This window comes from Pteronotus mesoamericanus, unplaced genomic scaffold (assembly GCF_021234165.1).
Source record: "Pteronotus mesoamericanus isolate MK-2021 breed Mesoamerican mustached bat unplaced genomic scaffold, CSHL_Meso_final contig_169, whole genome shotgun sequence".
Lineage (NCBI taxonomy): Eukaryota > Metazoa > Chordata > Mammalia > Chiroptera > Mormoopidae > Pteronotus > Pteronotus mesoamericanus.
In genome coordinates this window covers 2,902,650-2,915,676 of record NW_026555068.1, presented here as the reverse complement: position 1 = coordinate 2,915,676, position 13,027 = coordinate 2,902,650, and the positions used below count along the sequence as shown (strand labels likewise).

At 42.4% G+C, this 13,027-nt stretch overlaps 1 protein-coding gene across 7 annotated transcripts in view; it reads left to right on the top strand.

Moving 5' to 3' along the window:
- The window catches only part of PSD3 (pleckstrin and Sec7 domain containing 3), a 493,623-nt gene extending 481,712 nt beyond the window's left edge, over positions 1-11,911 (top strand). For all 7 annotated transcript variants that reach the window (XM_054565912.1, XM_054565914.1, XM_054565915.1 and 4 more), the window contains one exon: positions 11,065-11,911. In XM_054565912.1, the coding sequence (XP_054421887.1) occupies positions 11,065-11,280 (216 nt within the window). In that variant the 3' untranslated portion in view covers positions 11,281-11,911. The remainder of the gene's footprint in view (positions 1-11,064) is intronic.
- Positions 11,912-13,027: the final 1,116 nt, after the last annotated feature.

Here is a 13,027-nt window from a genome sequence, read left to right as displayed (position 1 = left end):
ACTTAATAAATTAGTGCAATTGGAAAAATGGCTCGACCAGGAGTAAGGAGGCCCTTTTCTCAACCTTGATGTCTTTATTACATAGTTGTCCTCTCTGGGCCTCAGTTTCTTGGGTATAAAATTGAGAATGGTATTAGTATTGGGTGAACTAACCTATAAGGTCCCTTTCCACTCTACATGTATTTTTGGAAAAAAATGACATATTAACACCTGTTGGTGTAGTAGAGTAATTCACTCTCGCACCAAGGAAGTTAAACACAGAACAAGAACATTTCCATTTGGGGATGTCAGGGGATCTAAACCAGCACTGTCCAGTAGAGATATAATGCAAACCACATATATAACTTTAAATTTTCTAGTAGCTACTTTTAAAAACTTAAAATTTGTGGAACTAATTGTAAGAAGATATTTAAATTTACTACAGTATAGCCCTGGCCAGGTGGCTCAGTTGGTTTGAACACCATCCCATACACCAAAAGTTTCAGTCCCCAGTCAGGGCACATACCTAGGTTGTGGGTTCAATCCCCAGTTGAGGTATGCACAGGAGGCAACCCATCGATGATTCTCAAATCGATGTTTCTCATTCTCTCTCTCCCCCTTCCTCTCGCTCTAAAATCTATAAACACAGTCTCAGGTGAGGATTTAAAAACAAAAGAAAATAAAAAATAAATTCAATACCACATACCCAGAATATTATCATCCCAACATGTAATCAGTATAGATACTAAATAGTTTACATTCATTTTTGTCTTATTACAGCTTCAAAATTTAGCATACACTTCACACTCATGGCATGTCTCAGCGCAAACTAGAGTCCCATGCAGCCGCACAAGGCTAGTGGCACTGGGTTGGGCAGTGCGTGTGCACACTAGGCAGTCTGCGTAAAAGTTAGTCAGGGATGAAGAGGCCTGAGCGCAGTCTGCACACAGGTTCTAAGAGACAGAAGCTGAGCAGACAGGACATGCGGGTGTTGCACACCTATAAGGCTCTACAGTGGTTTGCAGACAGTATCCATTCTGATTTAGCATTGCCTGTGCTGTGCCGTCGGTTAGTGTTTTGGTTATTATTTCTGGGCAGAGAGAGGAGGCCCACCTGGTGTGAGTGATACACTCACCTACAGCCTTGTAGCTTTTTCCTATCAGTAACTTGTGCGATTGTGAGGAGAAAGTTCTCAGTAAACAGTGTGGATCACCTCCCTCCCAGCACCCTTCCACATTTTGGTCAGCGACCTGCCCCATCTGTTAGTCTGCTGTTGCTGCACTGGCGTCAGAACAAGGAAAGGGGTATGCTTTTTGTTTCTGTTTTTTTGGTTGGCATTTTATGTTTACCCAGAGCACTTCATCTCTCTCTAAACTACATTAGTTTTCTTATTGTTTCCAGAAGAATCTGTATACTTTTGATGTAAGGGTTTTAAAAACTTGTTTGCTTAATACCTGATCTGAGATGAAGAGGCCTTCTGTAAAGAACAGACTGTTGAGGTTCTTCAGGTGTATGAAGTTCAAAATTATTCAATAGACTTACAATGAAAGCTTAAAATGTTTTCAAAGATATTTTCTCTGAAAATATAAGACAACAGTAACCGTGTGCCAGCCGAGAGAGGTGCGCTGTAAGAGCTCTGGCGCAGCGCTCACTGCAAGGCTAAACGCGGTTCCACGCGAGCTGCGTGGAGGCCCCCGGGAGAGCGCTCAACAGCCCACCCGCTTGTGTCCCCCCTCGGGGCGTGCAGCGGGAAGCATGATGCGGGGGAAGATTCGTGCGGATCGCACATGTTGAGGAATGTGCAGGGCACCCTCATAGTAGCCTTCTTCCCCGACTTGCTCTGGCCTTTGATGAATTTGAGACGAGGTGCACCAGGGCTGGCTTTCCTATTTCCTCCCAGTGCCCTATTCCCACCTGAGGCTTCACCTTCCCCGCCCGAGGATCAGTAGTGGGTCTTCTCCCATAGAGCTCGCTTCCAAGGAGCTCTCGCCTACTTAGAGAATCCTGGGAAGTTCACAGTCGAAAGTGGCCGCCTCCCCTCACCCTGTCCATGTGGAACCTGAGACCCGAGGGAACAAGGACTGCTGAGGTCTGGTTGCTCTCAATGTTCTGCCTCCAGGAATTGGAAGGTCCTTTACCGCATGGGACAAAATTGGACTCCACTGGTGAGATGTTGCTTACGGGCCTTCCCACAGAAAGGGGCTTTCGAACCGGGAATACAGAAGATGTAAAAGTGCTTTAAGCTCACAAGCAGTTACCACACCTTCGGCATGAAATGTCTTGGGAGACCGGTGGGGAAGGTTGCTTAGAGCAGGCGTCCTTCAAAGCCTCCTGGCATCCTACTTGAAACATTTCCTGGAAAGATTGACCTTGTCCCCTCATGCCTGCCATTGGCCGTTGTGGAACTGTGAGTCTGTGACAGACAAGCTGCAATGAAGAGGTTTGGGAGCGTGCCTCTGAGGGACGTTTGCGTGGTGTGAGAGAATTCCAGTGCAGTCAGAAGCATAAACAAAAGAGAAACTGAAATAGTAAGAGCATGGCCTGTATAAAAATGTGGGGGGTAGGCAGAGACAAATGTATTTAAAAAAAATAAATAAAATAAAAAGGTAAAAAAAAATGTCATAACAAACTGAAATTTTGTTTCAGACAAGAGTTCCCTCAGGAAAAATTTAGTGAGAGACAAACTTTTATCCCATAAGAGCTAAATTTAGTCTTCTGTCCAGGCAGGTAGTGCTTCTCTAACTCAAATTACTTATCCAGGTATGTGGAAACAACTTCACATCCCTGTGTTTCAAAGGACTTTTTTTTTTTCCATTTTACTGAACAGCAATTATTTTAATTAGTTAATCCAATCTGGGTGATTTTTTTAAATCATTTTTATACTTGGCTGTTGACAAAACCCTCACACAAGGCCAAGCTGGGTGGGACTGGCAGGAACTGGCCTAACTGGAGCCCCCAGTTAGTGGTGGCTCCAGTTAGTGTTTTATATATTTGTTTATTTACTTATTTTTTATCCTCACTCAAGGATATGTTTTTACTGACTTGAAAGAGAAAGAAACATCAACATGATGGAGAAACATTGATATATCTCCTCCCCATACACACCCCAACTGACTGGGGATCAAACCCACAACCTAGGTACGTGCCCTGACCAGGGACTGAAACACGCAAACATTTGGTGCACGGGGATGATGCTCCAGCCAACTGAGCCACCAGCCAGGGCAGAGAGTGCAGTGTTTTAAAAGTTAGCTCTCAGCAGGAATCAGGAAGACTTCTCAAGCACCCAAGTCCTGTTCTCAGGTGGCCCTGACGGGCCGTAGCAGAGCCCGGAGGTGGGGGAGGGCTCACTGAGCTGTCCTTCCTCTCTGGGGCAGCGGAGTTGGCCTGAGCTGTCATTTGGCAAAGACTGCATGACATAGGAGCGGAGCAGCAGTGGACACACTCAAGCTCTCAAAACATTTCTATAAACCCAGTCCTTTTTGTCTGTATCACAGCTTCTGGACCTCTTCTGCTTATAGTAGTATAAAAAAAGTAAGCTTTTTATTTTAAAGTTTTTTTTTTTATTAAAGCCATAAAATTTATTTAGAGAGCAACAGAGCCAAAAGGTAGAGTGACACAAAGGAACTGAAACCACACGCCTTAGGTTTTCCCAGAAAGCCACAAATCTTAGCCATACAAACCAAAAATGGTATGTATTTGCCGTGTTTAGGCAGTGGGTTACCACTGCATGCTGAAGCCTGATATGGAAAGAACATAGGGGGGAAAAAAATTTTAAATTTCCTTTAAAAAAATGTAAGTCCTGGCATAGCTTTCAAATCAGAGCTACAGAAAGCTGTTTGACTGTAATTACTGTTCTAAGTTAGCAGGTAGCAGTGGCTGACCAAGGAGAAAGTCTGTGCAACCCCTCCCTGTAGAAGGCAAGCGCAGTCTTTATTTGAATAAGGACTTACTTCAAGAGCTCCTTCTTGTTTTGTTTTTATTTTGTGTTTCGTTTCTTTGTTTTCCAGTGTAAAGATCTAGGAGCAAAAAGGGTTTTGCTGTATACATGACATTATTAGTTTTCTTCCCGTTTCATTTTAAGATGGCCTTTTACTCTGCTACCTCTGGACAGGAAAATGTCAGGGGGAAATGTATTCAGGATTTGATTGTTAGAGCTGTGAGGTCTGAATGCAAATGGCTATACTACATTACAGTCACCAGTGCAGTTTTATTTCCATTCAGGTTGTTGCTATCATATTCATATTAGAGGTCAAAAGGAGATAGTGTTCTATTAAATGAAATAAAAAATGGTATGCAGGGCTCAAGAGAAGAGAAAACTGCCCAGTGAGTTGCATATAAATCTATATGTGGCTCTGATTAAACTTCTTTTCAAATAACATCAATAGTTGTGATTTTTTTTTAAGCAGACAATTAACATTCAACCTAAGCAGCAGCTTGCGTGGCCTTAGACATGGTATTTTTATTCCTCCCTAGTAGGCATTGCTGCTAGTGAATAAGGATATATTTTTCTACTTATTTGAGAAATATCTTTACAAGTAATTGAAAACCAACTTAAATTAAATAGCAAAAAATGTAAGAAGGTTATGGAGGAGGAATAAAGGACTTTATTTTCATAGATAAAGAAGTCATGAAACATTTGAACTGTCTTTGGCCCTTGGTCACAGAAAGCTTCAGAAAATAGCAAATCTTAAGAAGGAAATCAGAGAGTTTGCTGAAGAGCAAAACCACAAAAAACAATGTTCAGATACTTATCTGCAGAGAGTAGTTGCTGGACTCAGAGGGTAAAATCCCATCTCAAGGTTCTTTTTCTGATAGTGCAGTTACACTGTCAGAAATTTATTCCTCCTGTCGGAGAAACCTTAAGGAAGAAAGCTGAGCATACAGCTCAGAATTTTTTTAGAATTGATCTGAGAATGAAGCAGCAGAGACTAATACAAAATCTTTAATAATCTGACCAAAGGCAGCAAATTGTCCCTGAGGCACCTCTGATTCTCAAACTCTCTTTGCCTTGCTAAATAAAAGACACACCTGAAAGGGATCCATAACTTAGGAAAATGAATTAATGCCATGTGTATTAGTTAGTGGCCGCGTCAACTCCGGACCACCCGACCCCGTTTCGCTGCTGCTTGCTGCTCACAGACTCATTCTTTCCATCGCATCGCATTTTTAATCCTCTCTGCAGCTCTGTTAATTCCCGCATAGTGATTATTTTGTGGCATGAAATTACATGAATTAAAATATTCAGTTTTTTAAGTTTTTTCTTACCTTTCTACCTTCTGGTTTTCATTATTGTCAGAACAAAGTATAAAACTTCAGTATTGTTACTGAGTACTTGTTGGTGTCAGCAGCAGATTCCTTTCTGTACTAATACTAATGAGTGACTCCTCTCTGACCAAGGGGCCTTAGAATCCTAGGTTAGTATTGAAACATTCACACTAGGTAAATGTGATCCTAGTATATTACATGTAAATTACACATAAAAATTATCTTTCTAATGGATGCTTTTGTTATAAGGTAAGTTTATATGCTCTTCTTCATGTATGAATGAGATCTAACTATCCAAAAGAAGAGCCAAAAAAAAATATTCTGTATTCGATAGTCCAGTTTCTCTTTATTTTTAAGCTGAACATGGATAGTAAAACTTGATCTTCCTTTACTGCTACATAAAAGATAAATCAGAAAACATGTATGTGTTTTATGAACCTCAAAAGTATGGTAGCAACTACTTTCTTTTCTCTGTGAAGAGAGAAGCACAGCGATGCAGGGCCTGCTGTGCACGGCATCGTGACAGTCACGGTCAAGTGCATGTGGACATAAGAGGGTACAGACAAGCCTTTGCTGAGCCGTGGCTCCTGAGCCTCCGTACTGCCACACCGGGCCGGACCCTGGTGTCTGGTGGGAAATACGGGAGCAGTGGTACACCGGAGACGGAAGGGCGTCCCCGGAGGTGACCGACGGAGGAACTCATCGGCATCTACCTTTACGTCTGTCTCTATCCCCACTACTTTTATTTTTCTTGAATCTGCCATATGAAAGTTCGAAATGCATTTTTTACTAGATATGAGAAATTTTATTTTCTCATGTTTGCTTTTTCTTTCCAGTCATACTTTCAGCAAATGCTTATTTAGTGTGTACTGTGTTTCTTTCATGCTGGGGATTTATTAGGAAACAAAATCAAAGTCCCTACCCTCATGCAATTGCATTCTAGTAGTGGCAGGGGAAGATAAACAAGATTTTTTTTTAATAAATACAAGGCTGATGGTAAGAAGTGCGAAGCAGAAAAATAAAGCAGTGAACGGCAATGCGAATAGGCGTTACGATTTTAGATGTAGATGACCGGGGAGGGCCTCCGTGTACAGGTGACATTTGAGTCAAGACTAAAAGAGGCACAGGAGGGGAGGGACTAAGCCCCTGGATTCCCCAGGGAAGTCGGAAGTCGGCTTGTGGGTCAGAGAGAACAGCAGCACCCCAGGTCCTAGGAGCAAGAGCGCATTCCGTGTGCAGGGACAGCCAGGGACAGACATGCTGGCATGCAGTGCGCATTGGAGAGCGCTAAGAGATTAGACCTGAGAAGCAGAAGAGAGCTGGCCCAGCGGAGGGCTTTCTCGGCTGTTTTAAGGCTGCGGTGTTGGGAAGGATCTGTAGGGGCGAGAAGCCATTGGAGCAACTGGAGCCGAGACGGCCCGCTCTGACTTACATTTTGATAGAGTGCACGTGGGGGGCACGGAGGGCAGCAGGGGGAGCTGGGGGGCGGCTGCTGCAGGGCCCCAGGCTCACGATGATGGTGCTCATCCAGAGTGGAAGTGGTGGAGGCGGTGAGAAATGGTGCGATTCTGAGAATACTCTGAAAACGGAGGGACAGGAGTGGCTGACAGGATGGCTGTGGGATATTAGAGAAAGAGAAGAATCAAGGAGCAGAGTTTTTATTGTTAAAATTTTTGTCCTCGGGGCCTTAGAAGTATCTCTAGCCTGTCCTCTCATACTAGAATACTGATCATTAGCTAGCTCCAAACACTGGTATAGAACTCGCAATGTTTTGGTTAACTCTTAGAATCTCTTAGGTGCCCCACGCGCTGTAGGCTTATAGGGAAGCACAGAGAGCCTTGTACTCTGTCATCCATAGAGATACAGCAATCGATATAAAACTATTAATGGAGATAATAATATACCCACTGATTTAATATTTATTATGTAGCCAGAGTACAGCCTAGAGTGGATAATGCTCATCAATAATTTGTTAAATATTCAGAGGAAACCCAACAAAGGTACACCACACCAAAGCCTATTAATCAAGCATATTAAGTGTATTTTCCTAAATAAAATGAAGGTAGAAGGTACAACTCAATTGTGATTTTTTTTTATGCATGAGACTAAACTGAGTGTTGACCATTTGATTGGTTAAGAATGCTTTTGGCTGCAAATAACAGAAAACGTGACCAAGTGTTTAAACAGCATACACATTCTCTATTTCACGTAGGGATCTTAAGTGTTGCCATCAAGGCTGTATCATCTTTCTCAATTTCCGGTTTGCTCTCCTCAGCACGTTGGCTCTTTTGCTTTCATGCTGACCAGCTTATCGTCTTATAATGGCTGCCTTAGTTCCACGCCTTGTGTTCTTCCACTTTTAACCAGGGTCACAAAAGCTGCTTTCACAGAAGGACCCTGGTCGACTTCTTACATGTCATTGGCCAAATCTAGGCCACATGCTACAAGGCTGACCGGCAGAGGAGGAAAAGGGTTATCGTGTGCGGTTTACACCATGACTCCTTTCCTGGGGTGGGGCACATTGACATCCTCAATAAAAATCACAGTTTCATTATTAGTGCCAGGCTGTGGGGAAGCCACAGCGACTGCCATGACATCATACACCGACTCCTGGGCCGAGGTTGACCATTAACAAGTTAATCCAAACAGGATTAACAAGTTTCTAGTCTCTGAACTGGTATAGTAGATACTTTAAACATGGTTTACAAATACACTGCCTGCTGCTGCTTTACTTTTTTTTACACACCAGCTTTAACTTAAAACTTAAATTTCACAGTTGGTCTTTAAAAAAAAAAAAAGGTAAGAATCATGTCTTCTCTGAAAGGAAGAAAAGAAATAAATGCTCCCAGAAGAGCTATGTCTTTCCCACCCACAAAAATAAAGGAGATAGCAACAAAGAAGCAACTTCTGAAATTATGTTCATTCCCATTGCTGTTCAGGGCTGCATGCAAAGCTGTTCCTTTACTCAGAGTCAAAGTCTCTGGATAGAGGATTTCCGTATTTAGATGAGTCTGTAATCCAGGAAGGACATAGTTGAAACCAATGCCCATTGAACCGTTCTCAGATTAAAGTATGATTAGCTCAAATATTTTGAAGAGGTATTTGGTTTGTTTTCAGAGAATAAGAAAAGCAAAACTGTGGACTGGGTTTCATGGCCCCTATGCCTATAGCCTTTGTAACTCAGAAATAGAGCACAGCCATTTGGAAGTTCATGAACCCACTTGAATTTCCTTTTTCTTATTTCTCTTCACAGTGACTGGGCACCCCTCATTTTTCAGGCCCCTTAGACCATTTGCTTTGCTTTGCTTCTGTCTGATGACTCAAGTCCTGCCATACCTCTGTGCTATGCCTTTTGTTTGTTGATTGACAATCGATGTAATTTGTTTGAGTCAACAGCGTCACAGTTGGAGCTGCAGAATGAGTAGGTGAAATGGTTTTTCTTCGTGTGTTTTCAGGTGAATTTTCCCAGTAATATCGGTTTCTTCACAGACTAGTTAGTAGAAAACTGGCCCTGTCACCTTCTCTGCTTTTGTCTCCTTTCAAGATCATCTCAAAAAGTTGTCCTTCATTCCCCTTTCATTGTATAAATACCCCAGCTTCCTGAAACAGTGTGCCTTCACTGGTCTTCCAAATCATTTTACTACATCTTGCTCATATTGGGAATAATTATTTCCTGCAATTTAATCCTGTCACACAGCCAGTTTACAGAGAAATAATAAATTTCTAGAATGAATAGGACTTTAGAACTATTGCAGTGTACCCTTTGAATGCTGTCTAGTTCACTCCCCTGATTTCACTGACGCATAGAGCGATGGGTACCACGGGGGACTGATTTTTTTAATTAGCAAATGCCCTTATAAACTCTTATGTAGCTTTCTGAGATAAACTTGGTATTTTATTCTATTACTTCATTACTTCTTTATGAAAAGTAGAACATGTGTCGGTTAGTGATGCTTTCAGCTGCAGTTAACAGTGCCTGATGAACAGGGGCTTACCCCCAAGGATTATTTATTGTTCATACTTAACAAAGTACACATTCGGAGGTATTACTGTGGCATCAAGAACCCAGCCTCCTCCGTCTTTCCATTTTCTTCAGGCCTCGCGTGTTGTTCTTTTGTCTTCATGCCCCCTGTCCCATGGCACAGGGTGCAGCTTTGGGAGTCACCTCCACGTCAAGAAAGGAATAAGGGTGAAGAGTTAGCACCAGGCTTCTCCTTGGAAGCCTATCCCTTTTACCAGGAAGCACAATCGCTTTCCCTGAAGCCTTTCAATGGACTTCTTCTTACATCTGATTGGCTACAATATCACATGGCCCATCCTAGCTACAGAGGGGCTGGGAAAGTAAGTATTTGGGATTTAGCAGCCTTTGTAGTAGGAGGGACATAGGAGAAGAGGGGGGCTTAGAATGGCTTTTGATTGGCCAAACCAACAGTGTCTGTCAGAGTAGTCATCCTAACACATACATTCATGTGTGTATTTTCATTGCCAGGGAGAAAATATAGCTTAAGAACATAGATTTTGGAGTCAGATTTCTTGATTTTAAATCCTAGCTTCACTTGTTTGCTAACTCTAACTCTGGACTTCTCTCTGCCTCTATTTCCTTTCCTGTAAAAGAAGGATAATAATGCACTAATTGTATGTGATTCTTGTATGAATGGCCTTAGTATGTGGGCCGTTCTGTAAATGTTACCTCCATCACCCGCCAAAGCTTCGTGTCCCCACATAGACCAGCCCCAGAACAAGCTTAAAGACTGGAAGCTTCTTTTCATCTTGAATGAAATAACTTGAAGGAGTAGCTTCCAATAGCTTCATCTTCATAATTACTAACTTAAAACTGAGATATACAAAGTCTCAATCCGACTAGAAAAATTCCTAAAAGATTTATAGTCATAACAGTATTTGCTTGCCTTTGTTGGGACAGTTTATAACTGGCATGCTCTTTTGTTTAGATATAAAACACTTTGGGCCTTCGGTAAGTGCTTAATGTGTTGAAGCAATATGGTGAGAGACTTATTTTGACTAGGATCTATCAAATCAAGAATCTGAGACCCTTCTGTAATTTGCAATATGCATAATAGTTCTAAATAGTGACTCAGAAACTTTAAAACACACACACACACACACACACCAATTTAGGGTTAGAGAAAAAACAATCTCTGCTATGTTCTTCTCAATTATTCTTACACAAAGATGCCCAGAGACAAGAGAATCAGGAACTGTTTAAAATATAATGGATACTCAAAAAATAATTGATGAAAAAAATTGTAGAATGAGAAAAGCATCAGAAAGTAATTTGAAGGTTGGCAGGAAACCCAGAGCAGCTTCTAGAAAGTGTTGTGGTCATGTAGAGTCAAATCACCACAGACCGATTCCTCCTTTGTAGAGCTGCAGGGAGTAAGAGAGAGAAAACAGCCTTGTCCAAGCCAGGTTCAAGTGCCACCTACGTCACGTGAGTGACGCTCAAGTGCGTACAGGCAACTTGGAGCCACTAAGAGCCATCGAATCACCAAAAACCAGAGGTTACATCTCCTCCAAACCACACCCTTCTTGTCCCTGAGTTTTCAGGAAGATTCCTCCATCTAATAGCCAATAATTCCAAGCTGACATTCCTTCAGAATGCAGAACAAATGAGGACTGAAATTCTGTCTTCATTTCTTATCTAAATGAATGACTCCATCAGTCTCCTGGAGCTGTTTCCCACTTTGGGGAATGGAGTCAGCCAGTCACACGCTCCAGGTAGTTAGCACACTAGGTGTGTGTTGCACATACACGTTTGTGAGCAGTGTATTGACTACCATTCTTCTCTGACTTCCCCTCCAGCAAACCCGTTATGAAACTTACGTCAGCATTCTAAAAGAAGGAGGCAAGAAGCTCCTGAGCAACAACGAAAGTGAGGCCGCGGGACTGAAGAAGTCGCATTCGAGTCCCTCGCTGAACCCAGATTCATCTCCGGTCACTGCCAAAGTCAAGCGCAACGTGTCAGAGAGGAAAGATCACCGACCTGAAACACCCAGCATTAAGCAAAAAGTTACTTAGAATCCATCTGCGACCAGGAAAGTGCTGGTCATGGAGCAAAATAGAGTTTTTCAAGATCTTTCTGGTAAATCCGTGAATATTTAAAAAAAAAAAAAGTCTGTGACTAAATGGTGCATTAGTAACCTTTTCTATTGTATATTTTTTGTTAGTTTCTGTACAGATTGTCTCTTTGCTCTTGATTTCTTTGCTTTGATGGTTTTTGCTACTTGATAACTAATGCACCTTTGGGAGGGGGAAGGGATCATGATTTCAGAGTGAGTTATGCATCCTTCTCCTTTGGTTTTCTCTTGTTTGCACTCTGCTCAGTTGTTATGTATTCTCAAACCAACTGTTACATTTTTTTTTTTAAGGTTAAAAAATTTAATCCATTGTGAAAAACTTAACTGGACGAAACTTTGTAGCTTCGTAAATTCTAGCCAGAGTTAATATAAACCTTTCTATGTGAGATCTTGCCCGGTCACAGAGGTGGAATTGAGCACTCACAGAAGGGCAGTTCCGAATCGCAGTCCTGGGACTCAGGATGCTCCACAGCGGCCGTGCAGCTGTGCGCACGTCTCAGTAGCAGCTGCTGTTGAGTCCTGGCCCTACTGGGAGCAGGGAGGTGGGGTGCAAGGACCGCAGGACTGGAGACCGCAGGACTGGAGACCGCAGGGGGCACGCCAGCTGCTTCAGGGGTGGAGTCCACTTCACCACGCGGGGGAAGACAAGCAGAACCTTTTTGCCATTGAAAGTTGAGGGAGGAGGACACCAAGTTCATTTTGTTTTCTGAAGAACTGGGACTCTCGGGAGCTGCAGCAGCAGGCATGTGTGCAGTCTGCAGAAGTTGTTACCTCACTCCCGCAGGGTCTGGACTAGGAATCCAGATCATCTCCATTGTCAACACCCTGCCATCCAGAGAGTTACACACGTAGAGGCATGGTTGTTAGAATCCTGCGGTCTTAAGCAAAACAAAGTTAAGAGAGGAAAACGAAGTTGCAGTTTTCCAGCAACGGAATACTGATGCTTTAAAATCAATCTGAAAGTAATAAATAGTCTGAATGAAGGAGGGTTGGAAAACTGAAGAATTTGCTGGTTGCATTTACAGAGTTACTTAGTTTATTCTTAGTCTCTTTGCTAGCCACTTCTCTCTGCTCCTACTGAACTTCCTCCTAAAAATAAACACTTTATTTTAAATCATTTCTTTCTGTCTACTCAAAATAGTTCTATTGACCTTAAAGTCATGAGCTTGTTTCGGTGACAGTCCCTTTGAAATTCAGGGCGATAAAAAGAACCCTGTCTTGCACAGGAAGAGATAGGAGTGAAAACTGAGCCCATTATGAGTTCGAACCTTCTGATCATGAAACCTTGCAACTTTGTGATCCTTAAAGCTGTTGTCTCCACAACTTCAGAACTAATGGCATCGCTTTGAATACTCTTTTTTCCTCCCACAGAAATTTGCTCTAGTTCTACTCAGTTTATTAGTTAAAGGTACTATGACCAAAGAATCGGGGACTTGTCGTGAATTGCGTGGTTCCAGTGAATCAGAGAAAGCCCTCTGGTAAACTATGGGAGTCTCCAGCAGCACCTTGTTCTGCTGTGCCAGCATTTAATTACTGGATTATTTATTCACCTTTACTTCCTTCACCTCTATAAATGTTCATATTTTGCTGGTGCCCAGACAGAGGAAACCCCTCTCCAAGGTTATGGCTGCTTGCTCTCAGATAAGGACTTTGCCACACCTTTGAAAAACTCACTGTAACCCTCTGTC